Raw genomic sequence first — 26,803 nt, 5'->3', positions numbered from 1 at the left:
TTTTAATGATGGAGACACTTTACATACTTAGTTACTTTATTTTTGGTGATTTTTTTTCTGTTCTACATCATATAAGTTTCATCAAATTGACAAAAATATCTCAAACAACTTCATGTGTTCTTGAGTTAAGATGAAAATACTCTTCAGTGGCAGCTTACACCATGTTTGTCTGTTGTCCTCATAATGATGATGGTTTTCCTATTAAAACAGATAAAATGCTATATGATATATTCTGTATTTTTATAGATCCAATTTACTTTAGCCATTTGAATTCAAGCATTATTTGGAAGATACCTTTTTTTCTTTAACTGGCTACTGAATATGTTGCAGAAATTTCTCTTAAGAAAGTTAAAAAGTTCATATAGCTTGTGCTATGCAGGGTCTGTCCTTCTTTCATTAGATGTTGAAATAAACTTAGTCATCCTGAAGTAATTTTTCATTTTCTGGGCTTTAGGCCCCATAAATGCTTAACTGTGTTAGTTCAGTGCTCTTCATTGGAGTTCTTTAACCGTCTTTGAAGTACCATTAGGAGATCCAGTCATGTGTTCATAATGTGGCAAATTGTTGCATTTATATAATCTTTGTTTTGTTAAAACGTGGATTTAGAGAAACAACATTTATTTAAAGAAATTGTTGGGTTTGTGTTCCTAAGTTTTGTTTTGTTTTGCTATGCCAGAGAGGTTAACTGGATTTTATTAAATATTTCTTCTGTCACTGCACTTTACAGCAGCTCTTCAGGCATCTCTTGGAATATTTAATCTTCCCTTCCCTTCAGCAAACACAAATTCATCATTGAAATAAAGCACGCTTCTGATTAGTATATTGTTATTTAGTACCACTATTTATTAATACATTTCTATGCTCCCGTTGCATCTGACTCATTCTCAGATATTTGTACATGTATATGATGTAGCCTCTACCTCATAATCAGATACTCATACTCTTACAAAGATGTAGTGTATAAATGCCTTGGGGAAACAGGCCCAGAAACCTTTCTGTAGTCATTCAACTAAGTTCTTGCTTTTTTACTTCTACAAGTACCAACCTCATTAAAACCCATTATGATATCTGACATCATCTGCCTTCTGGATGTATACTTGCCCCTTTAAACCTCAGTTCTGCAAGTTGCTTGGTGTTTGTTCTGTTTTTTTACTCTAAGCATCCACTTTTCATCTTGCAGGTTATAGACACATTATGAAATAAATGGAATTCTGAATTGCAAATTTCCATATTTTCTTCACAGAGTTTTTGAAGATGTCAGCAGATATACCATTAAATATTAATATCAAGGAGCCCCGATGGGATCAAAGCACTTTCATTGGACGAGCCAGTCACTTCTTTACTGTAACAGACCCCCGGAATATTTTGTTATCTGATGCCCAGCTGGAAAATGCAAGAAAAATTGTGCATGATTACAGGTATGGCATTGATCGCTTTTGCTTCTGGCCAAAAAAAGTCCATGTAAATGATAAGTACACAGTTATATATTTTAAAGGTAATATTTAAGACACTGTATTCATTGCACCACTCTTCTTATTTCAGAGCTTGAAACACTTTTTCTTTAAACAAATTTGCTATTGAATGGGGAAATTATGTCGTCTAAGAACCCTTACTAACCATTCTGAAATACAGAATTGTCTAATTCTGAAAATAATAAATACAACAACAGAGTTCAAAACTTCCTCTTATGTGTTATATTGTTTCAAGCAAGTAGTGTCTTAAATACTTGCAAGGTAACTTTTCAAAGTTTCCACTAAAGACTCCAGAGATTTTAGCTCCATGTTTTACCTCTAAAACCTAGTACAGGTTTGAGAAATAGAAATTTGGTGCTGAATATATCAACTCAGCCAACATAAACGCTGCTGGGAGTTTTGATTCTTTTTATTTCACCAGTCCATTTAAAAGCTGAAGATCTACAAGCTAACTGTGAGGCTAGATTAACTTAGTGTGAATGTCCCCAAGTCCTCTGATGCCACATTTGTCACTGGAGGTTGCAGCATTTTATAACAGTTGTACTTTTTGCTGTTGTCTTCTTTTGTTTTTTTAACTTGTCCCAAGGCAAGGTATTGTGCCACCTGGCTTGACAGAAGATGACTTGTGGAGAGCAAAATATATCTATGATTCAGCCTTTCACCCAGACACTGGTGAAAAGATGGTCTTGATTGGCCGAATGTCAGCTCAGGTACCCATGAACATGACTATCACAGGTTGTATGATGACCTTTTATAGGTAAGTGATGGTGACACAACATACAAAACGTTTGCCTACAAATTAGATAAGTGAAAATCAATGTTACTTTCAAAAGAGCATTTTAGAAGATTTATAAGAAATATTTTAAAATGTAAAATTTTGCTCCCTTTTCTCTCTCTGCATTCCCTCACACTAATTAATGGCTTCCTCTAGAAGTGGTTGTGCGATAAGCCCTTAGCCCCTCTCCTTCACCGTCCTACTTTTCCTCGAACTGGGTAGGTTGAATGTTCCAAAATCCCGTCCTTGTAGGAGAGTTGTGTGGAGGACAAAGAGGAGGAGATACCTGGGAATTTCTAACCTTAGAGATCTGGCATGTAGGATGTTCTGTCTGCCAAGTGAGTACTCAGTATGCTTTGGTCCATCAGTCATCAAATTTCTCCAGCTCCTGTTTGATGGCTTCTATTTCCTCAGTAGTTCTTGAATCACCAATACAGTAAAGTCCACAGCAGAAGCCAATGTCATTTGTTAGTAAGCTCCATGTTGGAAATATTTTTGTGACACAATGCTTTGTTAGCAAGAACAGTTGGGAGGTTTAGAGGAAAAAAACAATAGTATTTTTGACGCTGAGATTTTACACATTCTTGACTTACACTGCAGAAAGGCCCAGACGTTTTGAATGGTGCATATATATGTGCGTGTTTAAAAAACAGTTGAGAATATGAATAAAACCATCAGAACAGCTGTCCATTCACAAGCACTGCTTCCTGTTAACTGGTTATTCTCTTATGCATGTTCTGTTATTTTCTACTGTCCTTATAGCAGCTATAAACCTTTTCTTTGCATTATCCATAGAGTCACTTAGATTCAAAACTAGGTGGTTTGTTAGCCTGGAAGACATTTGGTTTCTTTGGACCAAACCCTTCGCAGTGCAAACAGGATTGCGTAGAAGTCCTTGGATGATGCAGCGTATCATCCATCTTACTCCATGTCATTGGAAGGAGCAAATTCCTTGTTATATCTGAGGGCTTTTGTGCATACAGTAAGGCAATGTGAGTCATGCATGAGCTTTATAGTAAGCCTGACATCCTCTACATAGCAGTAGCCAGGAAACAGGAAAAGATGAATCAGGAAAGTGTGTTGCACATGCACAGGAGAAAGGAGGAAGAACAGCAGTAGTGATGGAAGAAATCCAGCTACTTTATCACTGTTACTTTGGCATCTCATTCAGATACTGGAAACCAGAGGGAATAAGAATATACTTTCAAATCACTTGAATCTTTTGATTTTTTGCAATTCCAAGAAATAACAGATCTTCCCAATCCAGAATCAAAGCCTCATGATAGACACACACCTTCTACTCTAGCATCTCCTCTTTGCTTTCCAGAATAATTACAGAATAATTGGTACAACTACTGCTTTCTTTAGCACTTTTAACTTCCATATCAGCCCTCCAATGACAACCACATTCCTGTTACCATTACTGATTGTTATTAAATAATTTAATTAAGTATAAGCTTTAAAGTCCTATGAAAAGTTATTTTAACAGTCAGGAAATAGTTTTCAGTAGCAACTGCTATTTTTGGTGGCATGCCTGAAATTCTGGTGGAGCAGAATCTTCAGTGGTTTCTCCACTGGGGACAGAGTTTGTGATCTAAGTGCACAAATAAACACTTTTCCCCTGATTTACTCTCCTAGCCTCCAACTATTTGTGGATCAGGAAGTTCCTGATCCAGAGGTTCTTAGTGGATTTCTTTTCATAAGTTTGTCCCATTGTTTAAGTATACTACTGATTTGAGAGCAAAAGCATTCAGCCCTCCAAAAGATGGCCCCGTACATTGTGAAACAGATTGACTGTCACTTTTGTTACTTATCAGCATAACCATTTGTAAAATGATTATATCTGCAGTTTAACAGGGACCACATTAGCTTGTTAAATGGGGACTCTGTGACTTGTATAGAATATAATTTTTACTCCCCTCCACCCATGCTCACATGTTAGCATCTTTTTGTCCTAAGGCATCTGCACACTGGCACTGACATAATTAATGAGGATTCCCTGGAGCTCTTTTTTGGCTTTTTGTTTTTTGATGACTGGTCATCTCTTTCATGCTGTACTGTACCAGATTAATTTCTGTGCTGTACCTGTACTTCTTATACATGCAGATATTTTAATTAAACTAATTTTTCATTTTGGAGTTAAGTGTCTGTTTATCTGGTTCTACATGCAACTGAATATTTTAATGTCACAGGGACTTATTAAAACAATGGCATCGTATTAGTTTTTTGAAGATTGAGAAGATAAACCCTGTGTCCTAAAATCTACTTCTCAGTCACTTATGGAGCTTTCTAAGAGAGCTAACAGCCTGTAAAGGAATAACCCTGGAAAAAGTGTTCTCGAAATTAGAGTTTCATATTTCTCCTTGTGTTTTTTATAGAGAGGTTTGCTATAATGCTTTTATTATTACAACAAACCTTTGTCCCAAGGGAACCCTCCTATTTAATTACAACTTTTAAATTCTATTCTTAGAAGTAGTTTGTACTTTCATTATTAAGGCAGTATCTCATTGACTGTATTGTTTCATTCAGATAAGCAAGAACCTCTGCGTGATTACTGCTTGCACTTGCTTCTCTTGATTTGCTGTCACCTTTCTGTGCTATTGATTCAACAGTTTTGTTAATAATAATAATTGTTTCTCTTTTCAAGAACAACGCCAGCGGTGGTTTTCTGGCAGTGGATTAACCAGTCTTTCAATGCTATAGTAAATTACACGAACAGGAGCGGGGATGCCCCCATTACTGTCAGGTCAGACACTGAACCAGATATTTCTGATGTGTTTATAACTTGCTCTCTGATGTACTGGAACATGGCTGAGCTTTAAAGTTTGAGGTGATAGATGCATAAGTTTTTTCACCTATACTTATTATTACTTCATTATACACAGACAAGAAGTCTGAGAACAATAGAGATGAGACCTCCATTTCTGCCATTAAAGATAAGCCTAAGCACTTAACAGCATAGTATTTAATAGGAGTCTCTGTTACATTGCTCAGTCAACCATTTGAAAATGCCTCATCAGTTTGGTGTTACACCAGGATATTTCTAAGTTTATATTTTGTGTGGACGTCTCTTCTCAGTGCCCTGCAGTATAGCGCACGTCGCACTGTGTGCTGATTTACAGAAAGAGGATCCTTAAAGGAGCTGGTCTGCACAGTACTAGTTTCTCCTTGAAGGTAAAGAGAGAGACTAAATAGATGCAGAAAGTTAGAAATTATGAATAGGAGACTGCAATTGCAGTGCTTGACTTCCTGGTTTTGAGACTGACTTGCTTATGGATGTCCGGGAGAAAGCAGTGGACTCGAGGACATACAGACACTTCCTAGCTTGGAAGTATGTAAAGTATGTTTTAAGGCAGGTTGGGTTGGATTTGGGTGTTTGCAGTATAGCTGGTCTGCATGTATGTGTTTCAGTACAGTTGATTTTAATTAGTACTGTAGACATGGCCTTAGAAATCCAAACTGATTTTATTAGTTTAAGCAATTAGGAAATTAAATACAGAACTAAATCCTTCAAGGTGTTCGTTCAGACACATGAGAACATGCTGGACAGATAGCAATGCAGAACCAGCAAAACCTGATTCAATGTTAAAATGTTGCTTCCATGTGATTTTTACTGCTAGTGAAAGAAAAGTGTTTATTTTGTGTCCCGTTTGAATCTTCCAGCTACATCTTATTGCTGTGTCACAGAAAGGTCTACTTCTTAACTTTGGGGGGGGGCATAACTACATGTGTAAAATGTAATTATTTTTAAAAGTGACATAAATGTAGTAGCTGTGCATGTGCAAATGATCTTATTTGTGTTTTAGCCAGCTGGGAACAGCCTATGTTTCTGCTACCACGGGTGCTGTCGCAACAGCTTTAGGACTTAATGCGCTAACAAAGGTATTGCTGCTATTTGTTTCCATCCTTCTCCACCACTTTGGTGGTTTATGACATGCTAATGGCTCATTTCTCCTCCTGTGTATCTCTGTCATGTTATGCACAGCTCCCAGTATGGAATTGTAATGGCTGTTGGCAGCTCCCTTCTTTAGATCCCAACCTTATTTTTCCCCATGTAGATGGTTTTATATGTATTTGTCTTGGTTTAACCCCAGCCAGCAACTAATCCTCACACAGCCGCTCACTCACTCGCCCCCAGTGGGATGGGGGAGAGAATCAGAAGAGTAAAAGTGAGGAAACTTGTGTGTTGAGATAAAGACAGTTTAATAGGTAAAGCAACACACATGCATGCAAGCAAAGCAAAACAAGGAATTCATTCACTACTCCCTGTTGGCAGGCAGGTGTTCAGCCATCTCCAGGAAAGCAGGGCTTGCATCACATGTAACAGTTACTTGGGAAGACAAACACCATCACTCCAAATGACACCCCCCTTCCTTCTTCCCCAGCTTTATATACTGAGCATAACGTCATATGGTACAGAATATCCCTTTGGTCAGTTGGGGTCAGCTGTCCAGGCTGTGCCCCCTCCCAGCTTCTTGTGCACCCGGCGGAGCATGGGAGGCTGGAGAAGTCCTTGACTAGTGTAAGCGCTACTTAGCAACAACTAAAACATCTCCTCGTTATCAACACTGTTTTTAGCACAAATCCAAAACACAGCCCCAGACTAGCTGCTATGAAGAAAATTAACTCTATCCCAGCTGAAACCAGGACATATTTCAAACAGCCTGTCCTCCTTATATGTATATCAAATAGCCTTGTGTTTTGTTAATACAGACTATCTAACAAGGTGCCTTTTTTCAGTTTATTTATTATGTGTTGAAGTATCTAACAGCATTTGAAAGTTAATTGGATGCGTAATTACAACAATGTGGAGTTACTATCACGTAAACTGCATAGGTGTGTTTTTAAGGTACCATATCACTTCTGCAAACACAGAGACCTACTCTAGGCCGGCTGAAGAACTTGTAAGGAAGTGTTGCTCTTAAATGCAGAAAACTCAAATTCTTTAAACAGGGGCACAACACAATTGAGAAAAGTGTCCTTTACAGGAAAGAAAAAAAGACAAAAATCTATTTTATACACCTCTGCTTATGCTTTAATGTACTGGGAGTGGTAGTTCAGAGACTATTGTAAGCAGAGTAGTTCAGATTATACAAGACATTGACTAGATGAATAGCCTCTGTAGTCAGTGCCCTTAAATGCAGATCAGCTGGTATGGATGTTGCAGGCTGCAACCTTGCCAGCAGAGACAATAAAGTCTATTTAGTGTTGCCGTTGGGCTGACAGGCATGTTCGGAAGCTGACAATTCTCTGCAGTGATGCTACTAAATTAAGATAGGTTTTGCCAGTCTCCTGACACTGCTCACTCTGAGAGAAGTATTTGACTTATGTCTTGTTTGTTTGTTATTTCACCTCTGCCCCATCAGTGAGTTTTCACTGAATTTTAATATAAAGGAAATAAGTCTCATCTATCATTAGCATGAAGCATTTTAATATGACCTCCGGGGAAGAAAATGGCTATGTAATTATTTTCCCTTTTTTTTTCTTGTCTCTTTTTTTTTTTCCTCTCTGTTTTTTACAGCATGTCTCACCTCTTATAGGACGGTTTGTTCCATTTGCTGCTGTTGCCGCTGCTAACTGCATTAATATTCCACTAATGAGACAAAGGTGGGAAAAAGAACAAAGATCACTCATTCTGGAAGAAAGGATGTTGTTGAGATTTTCAATCAGGAAGTTACTAAATAAAGCACATTGTATATATTTAGCTTGTTTCAGAACTTCGCAAAAACCTCATGCATGATCTTGTTTTGATTGATTGATTGTGACAGGGATAAAATAGAACATCCTCAATTCTCTTCAGATAAGTAACCATAGAGTTCTTCAGTCCTATATCTCAGAAATCAAGTCCCGATCCTTCAACACTTGATCGTGGACCCTTTAAATAGAAACTTCACTTTGGAAAAATACAGTCATTTCAAAAATGGTGCTTCAAATCCCACATGCAGAAGTTAGTCATAGAAGTCCGGCTCTGCAGCTCTGTGTAATTATCTGAGATTACAAAAATATGCACTTTCTCAGAAACAAAATTTCATATATATTCTGATTTGACTAGGGCTAAGAATAGGAATGTGGAAAAACAAATGAAAAGCGTTCTCTTATAAATACAAGGTTATGGGCAGAAAAGGGAATATTTAAAGTTTTTCATCTCTTCTAAAAGAGGAGAAGAATAAAGGCAGTCCTCAGTAGATGTGCCCTTCTGTCTGCTTCTCACTCCCCTAGAAGTTCTCCCCAGAATGTGAGTTTAACACCTAACCCTGCACTTGAGCAAAAGATCTAATGGAGAATAATACAGTTACAGAAATGTCGTTAGTTTTGTGCATCCTTTTATACTTTCAAATATGTTCTTAGTGGTTGAAATGAAAACTCAGATTAGGATGCCAGAGGGGAATTTTCACAGACCTCCGTTTTATTTCAGTGAAACTAATCTTCCTGTATTCCTTGTGCTGTCTGTCAGAAAGGACAGACTACTTCCAGAAAATTCCACTTTTCTGTATTGCTTTTTGAAAGAACCTCTCCCTTCTGGGGACTACGGAAGTAACACATCTCCTTTCTTCCCCCTTGGAATGAATGTGACCAGGCTGAAGCAGTAGATTGCTGTTACAGATATTCAGTTGTTTACTTTTCAATGCATTTTTCCCCAGATCTTTCTCTGCCTTTTGAAATTTTTTGTGCCAAAGAGTGGTACAAACAGGCTAACTCGGAAAATAAAATAACAACCATAATTCTTATCATTGACAATTTTAAGGGGACAAAGGTAAAGTGACAAAAAAAGATGAACAAATGCGTGTCAGTCACTGCTTTATTTTCACCCCTTATTCAACAGGGAGCTCAAGTTTGGAATCCCTGTCACAGATGAGAATGGAAACAGACTGGGTGAATCAACAAAAGCAGCTCAGCAGGCAATTACCCAGGTGGTTATATCAAGGATTCTTATGGCTGCTCCTGGCATGGGTAAGAATAACTGCAGTCATGTGCAGCTCCTGATTCCTGATGCAGTTCCTAATGTGAGAGAGAGCTTAAATTCTGAGTAAGTGATTTTTCTCAGTTTTGTAGGCAGTATTTACATTTCTGTTAAAACAACAAAAACTTCTTAAGTTCACAAAGAAATGTACGTTTCTTACTGTGAAAACATCCACAGTGTGTTACACTGAAGCACAGCAGAAGAGCTGCTGGGGTGCTTTTGCAGAAAAGATACAGATAGCAAAGAAATGGTAGCAGATTCTGCTTCACTGGAATTAGTTCAGTGAAGAGTAGGTGCACGTTACCAAGCTCAGGTTTAGTTATGTGTGAAATGAGTAGTTTTGCTTACTGGGAGAATTTACCTCTGTAAATACCAATCCAGTATCTTGAATTGGCAATGTGAAAAGAAAGCTCAGTTAATGACCAAAGGCTGTGGTATTAGTTCATCTTAACAGAAAAGGAAAACTAAGTGCCTTTTTTTCCCAAGATTAATGCTTTTTTTTCCTCTCATTTTCAGCAATTCCTCCTTTCATAATGAATACATTGGAAAAGAGAGCCTTTTTGAAGGTTAGTCTTAATAATCTGCATACTTGTATTTCATATCCTAAGTTAATATTTTTATGAGTTTAAAATACTTTCTAAGTATTTGCCTCCCAAATGTGCCTGTGCTCTGGGAGGACATCACTGTAGAACTTGCTTTACAGCTGTCGCTTTCTTTATGCCTTTCTTAGAGATAACTTGGTTCTTTTTATCACAGTGTAAAATAACATTAAGAAAGTATGAACTTTCTTGTGATGTTTATAACTGTTCTTAAAATGCAGAGCTCCTCCTAGCAAATAAACCTTCCTTGTAGCAAGACTTGGAATACAGTTCATCAGAAAAAAAAAAAACATGTTAAAATTTTATAATGCTTTTTTCTGAGGATATCAATAAGGAGGCTTTGCTTAGCTGCTTTAGTAGAAGTTTGACTTTGGAAACAGCAATAATAATAAAAATCTCTTTCGAAAAAGACCCTTTTAAATTTACTGGATGAGCAAGTGCAGGGTAGACACAGAAATGGCGTGCTTCATCAAAGTTTATGTGTTTCCTATATTCTGTTTATGCTAATGTAGGGTGAAGCCAAACACCTGGTGTTAGTAAATATATAAACTAAATTAACGTTATGCGCTCTGTATGCATGAGAGTGTAAAGAACAATAACAGAATTATAGGGTTGTCTAACACAAGAGAAATCGTATTCAGATGAGGAACTCTATAATTCTTTACCAACAAAGGGAGTTGTGTCTTCACCAGCTGATATCACTGATTTACTTACTTGTGTAGTTCCAGGCAAAGTCTCTACCTGTGAAACCCACCCAACAAGCTGGGAACAATAGTCGTCTTCATGTTAGAGAAAGTTAGGAAAAGACAGTGCGATCTGACTTGCCAGACCCTCCCTTGGAAAACTGGTTTGGCTGGGGGGTGGGAGGACAAGCAGGGGAAGTTGCCTGGTTTTGCTTGTCTAAGATAAAGCTTTCTAAAATATTTAAATTGTATTTATTTCTGCCCTTCATTTTTCATGTGCAGAGTTAGATTACCCGGTTACATACACCATTTGAAAATGCTTCTGTACATACAAATGAGGCGCTGGGAAGAGGTGCCAAGTGTCTTCCAATTTTAAAAACTTTTTTTTCCTGAAGTGCTTTGCTTTTCCTCTGCCCCTTGCTAACAGAAAACAGTATTGCTCAGAATGTAAAAACAGGAAATGGGGCGTTTGAGTTTTAGAGTGAAAGTCAGTGTGTGCTGCTTGTATCTCCGAAAGAAGTGAGACTGCAGTGCATCCAAATACACTATTTGTCTGCAGTATGAAGAGCCCTATACTGATATGGCTAATTCTTAACTGTTGATTTCTTTTGACCCATACCCTGTTTGCAGAGTGGCTGTAAGCAGTTTGTGATAGCGTTACATTCTTGAGAATGTATTACCTGGAATGCTAACCCTTATTTTAAAAGGAAAAAAAAAAAAAACCACACCTCATAAATTTAGAGCAAAGATTATTTTATATGTATTTGACATGGGAGAAATGTCACAAATGCCACCAACTCAACTGGCAAATGCATGACATTTGTGAAGAAGTTGCAACAATTCTCAAGGTTTGGAGACAAATATCTACTGGTTTTGTGTGGTATAATCAATATAAGGGTGTTGTGAATTTTTCAGATCAGCAAAAATGAGTGATTTCTTCAGTGACTACTCAGTGGTCTTTGGTACCATCATGACCGTTTATGCTCACCTGTTCCTCCCCCTCAGCCTCAAAGCCTGTGAGTTGAGGTGAAACGCTGCTCTGCAGGTAGTCAGTGGTAACACATCGTAGAGTTTAGTATTAAAACCATTAAGGAATGAGCTGCATTTTTAACCAGCAGCTTCTGCATGTTTTCTTGAGGTTTCAGAAGCACCATCTCATTTCCAGAACTCCAACACTATCCACACAATGCTTTACTAACTCATTTTCCTTAGCCTTTGCTTTGTACATCACTCTTGAAAATAATTCTTGTATGCTTGCCACAGCCTATTAAGCAACACACAAGGCCAGAAAATAGTCAAATAATTGTGAAATAATGAAGAAAATAGAATTATGTTCTGCAGTAAGATAAAGAAATGCTTCTGGAGTGCTGGTCTCTGTGATAGCAGGCTATAATCCTCTGATATTTGAAATAAGGAGCACCATTCATCCACCATATTCTGATGTTGTTTTGCACAAGGACATTTTGATGGTAGCATTAGTATGAATTAGCAATATTCCCAAAAGTTATTGCTAGAAAATTACTCAAGAATGCTTTTAGAACACAAGTGCATACTTAGTGCTTCAAAAAGTATCGAATTAATTCTTGACTTGAAAAAACTTTTTTCTGTGTGCTTTTGCTGTAGGTTTCAGCAGTGGCTTCAGCTGCCTTCTATGTGATATGCAGTGTAGTAGTTCTTGATTAGGCTGTATAACATCTATGTTCATTCTCTTTACTGACATAAATTTGACTGGCTCTGTGCAGAACCAAGTTATTTCGTCTGTTGCAGCAGGAAGATCCATAAACAACCTTGTTCTAAGGCACAGCATTTATAGATTCATTTTAGTTATAGGTAACCATTCTCCTAACAAAAGGAACTGTTTTTTTCCATAGAAACTTCTGGAAATTCTAATCAATGCTGACATGTTAGTTTACATTACTACTCTTACAGCTCCAGCTGCTGTTTCTGTCCTGTTCTGTATACTGTATTAATATTCCAGTTGATTCCAGAAATTTCCTCATATATCCTCAAACAAGCTCCTTAGGGTCTCTTAGTCTGCAATTAAAATATGCATTCAAAACTGTTAAAAAACTAGAAAAAAAGAGCCTTTATTTTTTAAGCATCATTCTTGATTGTCTTATGCCTTAGAGTCCTCCATGTATTCCTAATTTAACTGTAATTGTATTTATTCATTTTTTTGAAAACAGGCATAGCTAGCCTGGGAAAGCTGACAGATTTTGAGATCCAACAATTAAAGGAAGCAGTTAGGAAAAAAAACTGATTCTCCTTATGGCTTTTGTTTGCTTAATTATCATTTCTCCATTTTCTCTGTTTGCACTAACCACTAAAGGTACCATAAAGACATCTGGAAATTAAATCCTAACTCGTCGGGAACTGCCTTTTTACAGAGTTAAAATGCTAGTTCTCTAACACAGTAAATTCTTCTTCTGCCTTGTACTTCTCCATTTTGTCTCTTTGTAGGAACGTGCTGCCTGCATCAGAGTTTTGCTTTATTGTGTTACATTGCTCCCTGGGCGACTCCAATTCTTCATGTTGACCAGTGTTAGAGTTTTACCTCACCATCCTTCTTGATCAGTGCAGCCTGGTCACATTCTTGAAAAATAAAGGCTGTAACTCAGATCAAGTACCTTGGCAAAAAATGTTCCATCACGCGAAACAGGTGTTGTTTGTATTGTCAGTACTAGTAGACACCTCTTTCAGATTAATGACCAACGTTGAAAAGGCACGCAACTATTACTGCCGTAACGCCCTCCAACAGTCTTCTGAGTTGTAAAATTACATTGGGGCTTTTCTGTCCCATGTCTCGGGGCCCACACTCACTGCAATGTGTAGCATCCTTCTCCCTTAATTCTCTTCAGAGACTGAAGTCATTTGCAGTGCAGAATTTGACTTATGTTCCCAAATACATCTTGTATTTACCAATGACAGTCCTACATGTTTGTTGCACCAGCTTTTGTCCTGAACTCTCCCAGTGTAGAAAATGTAAAGCATTTTGAGTGAAATTCCCTCAGCTGAGGGTCAAATGAAGGTATGTTTAGTGGAATGCCAGAAGAGCAGAGCACTGCTGCATTCACTCTTTTTCCTTCTTACTATTGCTGTTTTTTTTTCCATGTGTTATCTATTGTTACAGGTTATTGCTGAATTGCAGTTCTTCCTGCACTCATTTCTGGATTACAGGTTGACTCCGGGGAGGGGGGAAGAAAAAAGAAGCAATCTTCCAATCTTCTACATCATTTCTTCTCCCTCAGGCTCTGGAGGAAGTTTAGTCCACACAGGCTCGTCTCCTATACCTCTTTCGCTGTTGTGACCTTCCTTAGCACCAAGCCTTGTCCTAGCGAGCTTCCTAAATTTCTTTTTTTTCTATTTCTACTTTTGTTCACCAGTTCCCTTCTAACTTGTACATCTTGAGAAATCCTTCTTATAGAAAAAACACATCATCTTTGTTCAAAACATCATCCACTCTAATGTGTGATTTTTAACTCATTAGCTGTTTTAAACTCAACTTCCTCTTGTCATAACAGTTGCGTACGTCCTACTTACTGGAGACACTGATTTTATGGCAGCAGTGTTGTTTAAACAGATTTTATTTTGTTAGTAATTAATTTCAACTAAAATTCTAACATGGGAGATTGGATTCCTAAACCATTTAAAGGTCTACAAGAAAACTGTCATATTTCTTGACATATGTTCAAGTTCTGCAAAAGTTACAGTAATGAGGAATATGTTAAAAATGCATCCATATGTTGTGTTGCTTTCTCGGCCTTGTTTCCCCGATTCTTCTACCCTTTTTTCCATTAATAAAAGGGAACTCTTGTAGAACTGGAGTGTACTATACTGTGCTACAGGGACAAGTTCCTAGCCATAAAGCAAATCATCAGACAGAAGTAAAGGCTAAGAGAGGCAGACTTAGATTTTTCCATAACACCTCCCTTATTTGTGGTTGGTGGCTGCAGTTGCTGTTGCTCAAAGTAAATCTCCAGGTATAAGTTAAAATTCCTTTGAAGAGGCAGGAGCTGTAACCAGACCTAGCTCTTCTTAGGGGTGCCTGGGCAAACCTCACTGTGCCCTTAAGGAGGTGCGGCAGTACCTTGCACCTCCAGCACCACTCCAAACTTTGGCTGTGTTGCTAGCTAATCTGGGCTTCTGTGACTCAAAATGGCCCACATACTCAGGATCAAGTCATAAGTGAAACAGCCACCTACTGTAATTTCTAAGGGACACTTACTCAGAGTAACAGTCTAAATTGATATCACTGGGGATTTTCTTATTACTTTTCAAAGGGATTGTGCCCCCAAATTGGAGCTCAGCTTAAAGGTATACTGGTAATTGTTTTGCCTTCATCGTGTCCAGGAGTCTTTTAGGTATAATCTGTCTCTTACAATACAAGAATTCCAGGAAGGTGGGAAGAGAGGGGAGAAAAGATACCATACTCACTGTGTGTGGTTTATTTTTCACAGAGATTTCCTTGGATGAGTGCTCCCATTCAAGTTGGATTAGTGGGATTCTGGTAAGTGATTTCTTTGGGTCATATCTGCTATTTTAAGATTCTTGTAGGTTTTTTGGAGGAAGTAGCAATGTTTCCACTTCATTTAAAGAAAAAAAGTTGAGAGTGTTAATGAGGCTACAGCAGTTGCTTCATTTTCATATCTGTAACTGATAATAGCATATTAAAAAAGCTATTAGAAATGAAGAAGCTGCCAAGAAAAGCAGAGGGAGGGAGAAAGAAAGGGAGTGGCAAGAAAAGGCATGTAGCAGCTTGATTAGAAAAGATGCTTTGGCTGCTGCCTCCATAAGTGGAAAACATTTGGTTAATGTAGAGTTTCACTTGCTGTTGTCTCACATTTTATGTTGTCATGCACACCAATGCAAAACACTGAAAGTATATAAAATGATAATTTTATACACGTTTGTAAGCATGGCATTGATGCATTTAGTACTACATAATAGGTAAATTATTTCATATGGTATAACGCAGTGAGAAATAAAGATTACATAGCACTTCATAGAACTTTACCTCACAGTATTAAAAAAAAAAAAACCACCTTTCTGCCTGGAAGACCATGCCTAGGGGTTTTCAGTTTTCTTTTAGCACCCTAAATATTGTAAACCCATTTTTGTTTCCTCTAGTCTCGTGTTTGCAACACCCCTGTGTTGTGCGCTGTTTCCTCAGAAAAGGTACGTATTGCTGTTACATTATTCTTACTTTAATGTTACACTCCCAGATGCATGCAAGGTACTGCAAAAAGACAGAAACAAGTGGTCATTGCCTTCTAGAGCGTACAGTCTTAACTCCCATATAACAAGTGTGATAAATACCAGAATATTCAGAAAAGTAATAACTTCGTTACTCATCAGTAATATAATAATAGTTGAATTGGGCTAATTTGTTTACAAACTCCTAGCAGCTTGAGACGCAGCTACAGAGGGATAGTGAATGAGAGCTTTGGGTGAGTAGTTTAACCATGCTATTTCAAACTGAGAAGTTTGAGCTTGATAATACAGAGTTAGGAATCACTGGAATGGCCTTTTTTATGGATCAGTGTGGTCCAAACAATATATTCATGTCCAGTAAGGTTATAACTTCATGAAATATAGTCAGCCCATTTTAGTTTCAGCTGGAAACTCCTCTGGTTATACAGAACAGCACTTGACTATACGTGCTTATTTGTAATTGCATTAATATTTTTCCAGAAATAATTTTTCATCAATATGGTAATAGCTCAGTACTTAGAAACAATATTCATTATAGCTGAAATCATAACAAAACCTGGATGAGTTACCTACAAATAAAGTTAGCTCAATTTGCAGTATGTGATATGAACAGGGTCTTAAATTCAGCTAAGCTGTCCCTCTCATTATTAGCGGTTGTCTAAACTTGACAAGCTGCCAAATGTAGCTTAAACAATACAAGCTGGAGCTGAATCTGTTAAAATACTGAGCAAGTAAAGTAGCTTTTGACTTCCAGAAAACAATACCTAATTCTCATCCAATGGAATTGTTTGAGTACAATGAAGCAGCAGTCTGACACCATCTGTTTCCCTGCCTGGCACAGAATAGAGAATTGTGGTAAATAACTGTCACTAGGCTACCTGGAGATGACTTTTCAAACTAGCATAGCAAGTCTGGTACAGTTCTTGATTTTAACCAGGGCTCTCCATTTCATAGGAAGATTAGACCTAAAAATGTATTTAAGAAGTTGCAGCTGTTTAAATGACCTGGCATGTTAATTCACTTTACTATGAGATGACTCTTATAAAAAATAAACCTTTTATTCAACTGAATAAAATCAGGCAGTAAGTTAAATAGGCAAACACCTTATACTTAATAAAAACAGCTTTAGGAAGGCAAGTTTCTATTGCCAGCAACAACCTCAAAAACTAAGTAGATTCCTACCCTCATGGGATGAGCAACAGCCATTTCTTGACTCTGTATAGACTATCTTATTGCCTTTTAAGTAGGGATTCATTTGCCCTTGGTCTGAGAGCACGATTCCTTCATAAGAAGTTAAAAAAAGGTCTGAAAACTCTTTTCACAATCCAGGAAGTTCAACCAGGTGCATTGCCCGTCTTATTTTACATTCAAGTGCTTATTATGTATAACTATTCTACTGTTTCTTTTGCTTAGTTCTATGTCTGTAACACGCTTGGAGCCAGAATTGCAAGCCAAGATCCAAGAGAACAGCCCTGAACTAGAACGCGTATACTTTAATAAAGGATTATAATTCAAGGAAGGGAAAATATCTTTCAAGGAGGATCATACAAACTTATTTTTGAATTATGTGCCAACATAGTTGAAGATGAGAACTCACTTTGAACTTGTCCTTTTGTTAAACAACTTCGATCATCTGCATTATTTTATATTTAAAGACTTTCCTCGATGTAGTGTTTAAATTACAAAAGGCCATTTTGTGACTTTGGTATCAATTAAAAGTTTAACCATACATATCCAAAAATGTTTACATAAGGTCTCAAGCAGATACAATAATAAACAAGCACACAAAGAAAAATAGATGCTATTATATTGGATTTGCCATCTCTTCCAGTAATAGCAGGGCAGGGATCTCTTTGTGAGAAGTCATAGAGCAACTGAGCGAAGTTGCCACCCTCTGCCAGCAGCAGGACGGGTAGCTGAACGTGTCAGAAGGTTGTGCAGGAAAGGCTTTTTACCAGGAGGTTGGTTAGGTTGTAGATTTTCCCTGTTGGCACAGAACCGTTTCTTTAAGGTAGATGTTGGAGGAGCCTGGAGCTTCTGCACAGTGTGGTACTGTTCAGCAATACAAGCTGCTTTCTTCCGCAGGTCTAGTTTTACCAGCATCATGTTGTTCTGCAGTTCTGCCAGTGTTTGGTCCTGAGAAAGGAGAGGCAATATAAAGATTTGGCAAGTTGCCCAACTCTCTGGTTACTATGAACTGAAGAGGATAAACTGCCAAAATTTACTAACTGGTGTGCTAGTTAAGGACATGCATAAAAGCTTCTGCTGTCAACAGTGTAGCAGTTCACTAACAAAATAGGAACAGGAAGGCTAGGAAAAAGCTGAATCCATCCTGCTGCAAACCTGCTGCCATAGCAGCCATGATCGAGTGAAGTGGATAAGGAAATGAGAACTCTGAATTGTCCTACTTTAAGTGCAGGCTGTCAGTTAACTGAACAGGAACAATTTGGGTCTCCTTTGCAGACTTAAATATGCAGTCTGACTCAGCCATTGAAAAAAAACTTGCAATATAGCTCCCTTATTCTCTAGATACATACTGTCTATTACATTAAGTCATTTTTATTTACAGCTGCAAGAACCTAGGTTATTCTGCTGATTATGGCAAAGTACATAGACTAAATCCCGTTGTACAGCCCACAACAAAACAAGTACATTACCTGTCTAGCCAGAATGTCATCACATGTACAGAGGGCTTCTCGAAGTTTCCCTGCACTTGTACTGTGGCAGCATGCCCTCTCTGCAGACTGAAGAGACTCCCCAAGCTTTTGTAATTCTGAACGCAGCAATCTGACATTCTGCAGGAGAAAGATTTAATACCACAGCTAGCTTTGACATTACTCTGCAAAACCTCTCCAGGGTAATTCAGACATGCAGGACAGAGGGAGGATCCCATCTAAGTGAGGTACCCTGGGATCACAGATACTGCAGCCTTCCACATCTCTAGTAAGGGTTTGTTTTCAACAGACCCTTTTCAAATTCAACCATTTGTTTAAAAACCTGGACAGCAGTTCCAGACACTGTTTAAACTAGCAACCACCTTGCCCTGTAAGCATTCCTTTCTGTAACACAGAAATGGAGTTACCTTCTGTCCATCCTCCAGCTTCCTGTCTACATCCACAGTAATGGGTTTGGCAGAGGGAGGCGGCTCCAGTAATCTCTGGTACTTGCGCAACTCTAGGAACAGACAAAAAGAAGTGAGGATATTCGTAAGTTTTCAGTTTTTCTAAAGTCAGGACTTCCTTTGAAACAAGCTGCTACAGGCAAGCTTGAGAAAAGCTTAGAGTTTGTGCAGACACACAGAAATGTTCCAGGCTTCTCCCTTTCAGTTACACAAAGGGACTGTAGAATTTGAGCATGGAGGCAGTCCAGCCCTAAAGTCCATTTTCATGTGAAAATGAAATTAAACACCTGTGTGTCCATCTAGCACATTATTTCTATCATCTACAACTCAGAATAGTGGTTTGAAGATATATGAATCTTATGTACCCTCCTGAAAAAAGGTATCTCTAATCCTCTATAGAATTGCTCAGGCATAGTTCAGAAGCAGTGCAGCATCACTGCCTTACCTGCTGTTGCAGTATTTAACTCCATTTGACATTGTTCTAGTTTGGCTTTAGTATCTGCCAGTTCCTGTTGTAGAGCACATGAGGTAGCCACTCGCTTTGATCGACGCAAGCCTTGCTCTGAGTCCTTTTGCTTAGTTTCCAGGCTCTCCAATTTTTGTTTTGCCTCCTGCAGAGCAGCTTGGAGCTCCTCAATCTTCTCATCACGCTCCTTAGAAAGCAAGTTTGTTCAAATATTCAACAAGATTTTCTTAACACAGTTTTTCTGAAACTTTCAATGTCTTTCTTCCAGGAGACTATCTCAATTATGCATTTCATTTAAAGGACATTAAAGGCTGGGTCAAACAAGTGAAAACTGTGAACCCATTTCCTGGGAGTCTAAACCACTTTTTTACAGCCTCTAAAGACATGGGATTTTTTGAGAGTTGGCATCTTCAGAGATGTCTGAAAGTCCCAGAGGCCACTCAAATGCCATAGAGTATTAAAAATGTAGACAGGCCCATACCCATCATCACAGCTAAGAGTAAAGAAGATAAATTCACAGAACTGTTGTTAATCTGAAGAGTGCAAAGCAAGCCACTAGCAAAAAAGGTGGAAAGAATAATTTTGAGCAAATAGAGGAGTCAGAATGGTTGCACATTAGCTCCCAGATTAAGGGCTAAAAATCAGAAAGCCCAGTGAACTACAGAAAGCAGCAGACAAGAAGCAAAAATTGTGGATCAGGCTATCAAATATCACAAAAAATACCACAAAAAGCAAAATCTTTCCTTTCAGTTTGCATAAGTCACCTTCCTGGACTCAAGTACCCCAAGTCCCCTCTGCTACTTTCCTGATGTCATTTCATTGCCCTGAACAAACCTGAATCTCCTCCTGGTAGTAGTCGGTCAGTGACTCCTTCAGGTTATTCAGTTTATCCTCATACAGTTCCTCCAGCAACTCCTTCTGAGCATCCACATGTTGGCTACAAAGAGAAGAAAATAACTGCATGTCAGGGCCTGGTGGTTCTTGGTACTGTAGCTTACCCCGAACAAAGGGAGGGAGATCAATGTACGCTGTACCTGCACCATTGCTCCTTCTGTTGCATGTGCTCCAGCATCTCGTTGCAGATCTCCTCGCGGAGGCGCATTTCTAGTTGCAGCTTCTCCTGCCGCTCTTGCACCAGCAGTTCTCTCGCAGCTTCCACTACACGCAACAAGTCCTGCCAGAAGGACACACACTCCATTGCCCAACATTGCACAACAGAATTAAGACCTGGAATAAACTAGGTGATCCCATATATCTGTAGGCTGGGATGATCTAGGTTCAAGATTCTTTTAGTCACTTGGAAAGAATTTGCCAGGTTTGCTCTTAATTCCTCTCCCATGGGGTGGCTTAAACAGCCCTGCAGTCCAGATGGAGCTAACTCCAGAGCAGCTTTCCCTACTGCACTGCCCAGGGCTGCACCTGCCTTTGCTACCTTGATACATTACAACTCAAGTTTCTGTAGGTGTATTACTTCCATCTCATCTCTCAGCTATTCCAGCTACTTGCTTTGAGTATCTAGGGAAGTTTGACTATTTTTCCTCAATTTAGCCATCTATTTTGCATGTTTTATGATCTCTAGATTTCCCTTACAGAGCAGGGATTATAGCTCTGCACCCAAGCTCTTACTGTCCCTATTCTACAGATGACAATGTGTTTCCAAATTAAGCATGTGCTTGATTTAAACCAACTGTGGAATGTTTTCCTCATGGGTTCCCAATTTCCTGGGTCCCATATCCTTCTGAGGTTCTCTGTCACATCTTGATGTAGCACTGAGCTCCAGCCCCACCTCCCAGGCCAAAGCCAGCAGTCATGTTCTTACCCCTCTATCCATAATGGCTGTAAAACAAATCACAACCCACCTCTTTCTCATACATGGAGACATCTGCGTTATCCTCACCATCATCTTCTGATTCCACTTCTTCCCTTGCGGCTGCCTCTGGACCCTGGCTGGTTCGCCTGTTGTGCTCTTTGATGATTGATTGTATGGATGGAAGTCCCAGCTTTGTGGGAGGTGCCTGAACAAGCTGAACAGGAAAAGGCCATCATTACTAGTCCACAAAGCCTGGAAGCTCTGTAGTCTTTAAATACGGCACTTCTCTGCAACCTGTCAACCCTTTCAGTTTAGCAGAATCTGGAAGTTCTGTAAAGGTAATAATCCACTGGAGAAGCACAGTGAAGACTTGCAAGTGTTCCCCCTGCCTTGTGATGGGATGGGGCCCATTCCCACAGAAGCATGATGTATCCTGACCGTGCCATGATCCCAGTGCGCATTACTTACCTGGCTGGCAATGGCTGAGAACTTGGCTACATACAGGGTTTCATCATATGTAGATGCACACTGGTTAATGTTGACAATCATGCAAGAGCGCCCACGTCCAGTGAAGAAACCCTGGAACACACGGGTTAGCTTGCTGTCGCGGAAGGGAACCACAGTCTGCTTCAATCTATGAGGAGAGACAAGAGTGAGCCCACAGGAAAGCAAAACAGCCTGCCCACACACTCCTTGGAGTTCTGGAGACTCACTTGTATTGCTGGTTCTGGCGCAGGGCAGCAATGCAGCGACCCAGTGTGTGGAGGGAGGTATTGATGTTGTTTGCTTCTTTCATTCGGTCCCCGCTTTTCTGGTCTTTGCAGCGCTCTGACCCCGCAAGGTCACACAGGGATAACCTGAAGAAAACAGGCGATATTCACATGACCTATTAGGTTTCTCCTGTTCTAGTCAGGTTTACAATTCAGACACCCTGTGATTGCCTACCCTGCTCACCTTCCCAGCTTCCCTTTAAGGGCACAGATACACCTTTTGGGGTGTATGGGATATTGCTGGACAGAAAGGCCTACCCTAAGTTTAGGTGTTACACCAGGTAATACCAACATGAGCTTTGCAGTGTCAAATTCAGAGATCCTTTGCGAGTCCTCAGGACAGCTTCTTCCCAGGTACTGAGACAGCCTGTTTCCGGATAACCACATCCCAGGAACAGGCATCAGCAGCACTCAGAGCAGCCCTGCTGTAATTGTAGGGTTACTCACATTTACCTTCAATCAAAAAGCCTGAGCACTACCTCAAGTTGTACTTTGCAGTGCTCCTCACAAGATCCTCGGTTAGTTCTAAGACTTAAGAGTGGGAACATTTACTCCTTCCAGGTATTTTCAACAAGGCCTTCCTCAAGGTTCTTCCCATACCCCCGATCCACAAGAAGAGACAGGAAACTTGAGTCCACAGAGAAGACCCCCCAAATCCTAGAGAGCATGAAACTTACTCGCTGATTTTTGGAACAATTTCACTGCCACCTCTTTGCAAATGCAGAATCCGAATGGAGAAGACACTGTGACTGTAAAGAAACATGCAGATGTTTTAAAAGGGAAATGCAACCTTTAAAAGCCCCTCAGAACTGTACATCTGCCTAAACAACCCCCTCCTCCTTCAGACCTGCGACTGGAGTTCTGGTTCATGTGGGTGCTAGCAAAACTCTGGTTTTTCCGACCCAGTTTCAGGAGCTTCCAGGCCTCATCAGCATCCCGGATGTTGATCCAGTTCAGATCTGGAAAAGCAGGCACACATTGGGCAAAGCAGTTAGACTGGCAGCAAACTTAATTACCTCGCCCAAACGTCACCATTGCATTTCATTAACACTAACAAATTTAACATTCCCATAATCCAGACATCTGAGAGGCCACAGAGGACATCATGCTCCCCAACACATCACTGCTAAGTCACCTGCCCACTCGGTCCTCAAGTCTCCTTAGCAGGCCACTAAAAATCTTTCAGGTAAATCTACCTTTCACATAGGGGTTGCCAGTCTGGTCTTCACAGAGCCGCAGTGTCTGCCTCTTGCGGTTCTGGCCAGGTAAAGCTGGTTCTAACAAGTCATAGATTAACTCATTGTAAATCTCAAAGAAGGAGACCCAGATGGAGAACTGCACGTTTCCTGTGTTGGTGAGTGAAATGCGATCCAAGTCAGCCCAGCAAGGGCCCAGTTCTGGGGAAAAGATAAAGGAAGAAAAAACAAACAAAACAAAAAATCAGGATTGCCACTTTTCATGGGTCCAACCTGAATGGTTTAGGTATAGATTGAGATATCATTCTTCAGCAGGAACACTATTCCAGACTCAAATCTATTCTACATACCTTCTCCTATTTGGACCTATGCTAATGCCTGTCCCCAGTCAGACAGCTTAAGGTTCCCTTTAGCATCCTCCTTTCTGTGTAAGGACTTTAGACACTTGATCTTGACTCCAGAAGTATAGGATATTTCAAACACAAACTCATCCCAGTATGTGAACTTTTAGTCCTTGTTACCTCAGTTACTCCATGCTTCTGGTACCTAGTCAGCCAGTAGTTCGTATGTTTGAAAGTCTGGGCATAAGCGCTCAGTGCAACACGTCACATTAGCACCCTGCTTTCCAGCTATCCCCATTGCATGGCATTCAGCTGCTCAATAACCATATCCATTGCATGAAGTACGTGGGTATCAAGTAACTTTTCATTTCACAAGGCTTGAGTTACTCTGCAGTAGCAAGTTCTTCCTATGTTAGCAATACAAAGTTCTTCAGCCCCAACATCCTTATCTTTCAAAGGGAAAATCGTGAGACTACAGCACCTTTACTCCCTTACCCACAACACAGCATTCAAACACGCATCACCCTTTCTTCCCTCATCCTCCAACAAGCAGCAGGTAGTACACAATAGGCTCCCAGACATACCTTCTGCCTGGCTGATGTCTGAATGGTTGGTGAGCTGGCTAGATGAAGAGAGGCCAGCAACCCCACTGTCAAAACTGCCGCTGGTGGTGGCCTGGAGCTGAGATTCAGCGCTGTGACTCCTCTTCAGTGGCGTTAACAGCTCCTCCTGGAAGGAAACAAAGAACATGAGCATGTATGTAGTATGATACCATCCTTTCCCTATTATTATTAAACCTCCTAGAAGCCACATGCTTACCTCCCACAGACCACCCCGCAGCATGGTCTGCTTCTTGGTCTCTTCCTGTCGCACCTGCCTGCTGTCCAGCCAGATCACCTCATGGGAGAGGGAGGGCTTCAGGTCCATGGCTGGGTACAGCCGGTCCCCCACGCTATTGAAGATGACCGCTAAGGAGCGGGGCAGAATTCCCCCATCTTTATTGCTGCCTGAAGCAAGAACAACAACAGCAAGCTGAGGATTCACACGCAAAAGCAGACAACTCCCTCAACAGGCTACTAACCCCTAGTGCTTTCCTTACCCTGAATTGTGTGAGTCTTCCCTGAATTGGTGATGCCGTAGGTGTAAACCAGCCAGTTCTGCCCATTCAGTACATCCTTTACCACCTGCTTCATTGTCTCATCAAAGAACAATTTCTGCCCAACATCTGGTCCAAAGATCTGCAAACCAGACACATTAAAATTAGCCTCACGTAGATCAGAGAGGTCTATCTTTTGACTGCTAATGGTTGTTCAAGTGATATTACATTATCCTTTGTGCCCTCCACTAGCCCTACGTCATGAGAAACAGACCCACCAGTAATTCCAGTCCAAGGCCCCTACAAAAACAAGCTGTTCAGTTGCTTAATCCAGTAACATCTGATATCACTACATCTTCTAGAGTGTAGAGAGCCGCATGAATAAAACCTGTTTGGCGTTTACTGTCAAAAAAGTTGTCAGGAACAGCTTTAGAAGAGAAGAACTAAGGAAACGGTAACAGAAACAAACTTAAAGAGGATTGCACAAGACTACGTAGTTCACACAACACATTGGAATCAGTGTGTATTAGTGAGCCAGCTTTTCAAGCTATAAGACTGGTTTAAGTTTGAAAAACTTCCAGATGGATTTTCCCAGTTACCTACCTGGGTGAAAGAGAATCTATGTGCTGCTTGTCCCACTCCACGTTCTGTGCTCCGCATGGTGAAGGAGTCCTTAGGGGCTTTTAGGAGAAGGGTCTCCGAATTCTCAATGCAGACACAGCCCTAAAGGACACATAAAACCCCATTATCGCAAGGGCTTACAAGAGGCCATGTATAGACAGCAAAGGATAATAGCATCTCCCAGCAGGCACCCAAGCAACCAACTCAGAGACTGCTTCATTCAGTCTCTCACCTGGTCTTCCCCTTTTTCCACTTCTGTAGGTTTCAGAGGTCGAACTCTCAGATACACCTTTAATTTTCCATTATTGTCTTCAGCTACAGCCTGCAAAAATCATTACGGGTTAAACATGGTAGCCAGAGAGGCAGTACACAACCACCCATCATAACACTATCAGGCACCACAGCATGGAACACCCACATGGCTACCCTCACTAGTCCTCTGTAACTAATGGACACTTCTCTGGTCCCAAAATCCCCAGCAATGCCTGAAGCTTTCTTAGGCATTTCCAGGCACACCAGCACTTCTTTTGTTTATCTAGTGAATCAGACCACCAGCCTGAAGACCTGACACCAAAACCAGCCCCCAGACCAAGCATCACACTATAAAAGGCACTTACTGACTGTGCCCTTCATAGTACACTGCTCATAGCAGGAACTGCTCGCACCAGTGCCACATTTTGTTCTAGCCTGCTCTGAAGAGTCTCTCTTGGCCCTGCATCCCAACACCTTTGTGCAGAGACACAACAGCCACAAGTCAAACGCTGCCCTGTTCGTGACAGAAGAGCTCCAACCTCACCTGCTGAGAGCCCTCCAGATCTGGAGAGATGGCAGAGAACTCTGATAGCAGGTCCTTGCGCACATCAGCCCCAAACCCTGTTGCTGTGGATTCAAGAACAGGGGAAGCTGTGACATCGTCATCAGAGAACAGCCCTGGGGAGGCAAGTGCTTGAGCCATGGTGCCTCACACAGCTCCTGCAGAAAAAGGGGAACAGTGAGAATACAGTGATGTTACAGCAGTCTTCTGGGAGTTGCAGCTTTGCTCCCCACACACGCACCCAATGACATGCAGCCTGCCATATCCACCCGTTCCCCACAAACACAAGCTGCCACACGGAGCCCTCCTTCCACACACCCTGAGACACAGAACGCCGCTGCAAACGCACACACAGCCCCCACATAAGACCCCAGGCACACCACCTACATACCCCTCTACCACCAAACTGGGCCTCTCCACACACGCACCTACAAGACACACACCCCCATACAGGACCCGACAGACATAACACGTACACAGACCACCACACAGGGGACACAGATAGACACACACAAACCACACACGCAGCTCCACGCAGGCCGCCCCCCACAGCACACACCTCCCCAGGGACCACCACGCAGGGCCTGCCCACGCAGGCACGGACTGCCACACAGGGCTTCTCTGCACGCACACGAACTGGCCGCCACCGAGGCGCCCTACAGCCCCCCTCCCGCCGGCAGACCGGACCCCGCGGACACCCACTCACGGCACAGACCCGCTCCGCCACCCCTCCTCGCGCCCGCGCGGTGCCCTACTGTTGGGGTTTCAAACGTCGCCGCCCGCCCGTTCCGCCAATGGGGGCCTGCACCCGCGCGGCCACCAATCAGCGCCCGCCATTGGGGGGGTAGGGGCGGGGCTCAGAGCGCT

At 40.8% G+C, this 26,803-nt stretch overlaps 2 protein-coding genes across 8 annotated transcripts in view; one reads left to right on the top strand and one right to left on the bottom strand.

Annotated features, from left to right (window-relative positions):
* The window catches only part of SFXN1 (sideroflexin 1), a 30,076-nt gene extending 12,634 nt beyond the window's left edge, over window positions 1-17,442 (top strand). For all 3 annotated transcript variants that reach the window (XM_064458691.1, XM_064458692.1, XM_064458693.1), the window contains 10 exons: window positions 1,244-1,418; window positions 2,059-2,229; window positions 4,895-4,993; window positions 6,054-6,129; window positions 7,769-7,854; window positions 9,071-9,198; window positions 9,725-9,774; window positions 14,948-14,997; window positions 15,618-15,665; window positions 17,115-17,442. In XM_064458691.1, the coding sequence (XP_064314761.1) occupies window positions 1,255-1,418; window positions 2,059-2,229; window positions 4,895-4,993; window positions 6,054-6,129; window positions 7,769-7,854; window positions 9,071-9,198; window positions 9,725-9,774; window positions 14,948-14,997; window positions 15,618-15,665; window positions 17,115-17,211 (969 nt within the window). In that variant the 5' untranslated portion in view covers window positions 1,244-1,254 and the 3' untranslated portion in view covers window positions 17,212-17,442. The remainder of the gene's footprint in view (window positions 1-1,243; window positions 1,419-2,058; window positions 2,230-4,894; window positions 4,994-6,053; window positions 6,130-7,768; window positions 7,855-9,070; window positions 9,199-9,724; window positions 9,775-14,947; window positions 14,998-15,617; window positions 15,666-17,114) is intronic.
* Window positions 17,175-26,711, bottom strand: KIF20A (kinesin family member 20A). Of its 5 annotated transcripts, none has more exons than XM_064458686.1 (19): window positions 26,643-26,711; window positions 25,919-26,094; window positions 25,355-25,444; window positions 25,105-25,224; window positions 24,505-24,643; window positions 24,225-24,412; window positions 23,990-24,134; window positions 23,065-23,265; window positions 22,716-22,827; window positions 22,546-22,617; window positions 21,812-21,955; window positions 21,567-21,732; window positions 21,148-21,312; window positions 20,323-20,462; window positions 20,123-20,225; window positions 19,268-19,475; window positions 18,784-18,875; window positions 18,359-18,496; window positions 17,175-17,837 (listed from the first exon to the last, which is right to left on the bottom strand). In XM_064458686.1, exons 2-19 carry the CDS (start codon window positions 26,075-26,077, stop codon window positions 17,565-17,567), a joined length of 2,655 nt encoding a protein of 884 aa, XP_064314756.1. In that variant the 5' UTR covers window positions 26,078-26,094; window positions 26,643-26,711; the 3' UTR covers window positions 17,175-17,564. The 5 variants fall into 5 exon arrangements, with proteins under 5 accessions (XP_064314756.1, XP_064314760.1, XP_064314759.1 ...); XM_064458690.1 differs by having other exon boundaries at window positions 26,692-26,709; XM_064458689.1 differs by having other exon boundaries at window positions 25,919-26,091; window positions 26,648-26,669.
* Window positions 26,712-26,803: the final 92 nt, after the last annotated feature.

This window comes from Phalacrocorax carbo, chromosome 8 (assembly GCF_963921805.1).
Source record: "Phalacrocorax carbo chromosome 8, bPhaCar2.1, whole genome shotgun sequence".
NCBI lineage: Eukaryota > Metazoa > Chordata > Aves > Suliformes > Phalacrocoracidae > Phalacrocorax > Phalacrocorax carbo.
This window is presented reverse-complemented; position numbering and strand designations above follow the sequence as displayed.

Coding starts and splice junctions, on each gene's coding strand:
- KIF20A (XM_064458686.1), bottom strand. CDS start 26,077: ATGGCTCAAGCACTTGCCTCCCCAGGGCTGTTCTCTGATGACGATGTC. Junction 24,644..25,104: donor ATAGATTCTCTTTCACCCAG/GTAGGTAACTGG, acceptor TCTGGTTTGCAG/ATCTTTGGACCAGATGTTGG. Junction 17,838..18,358: donor ATGACATTCTGGCTAGACAG/GTAATGTACTTG, acceptor CTCCTTTCTCAG/GACCAAACACTGGCAGAACT.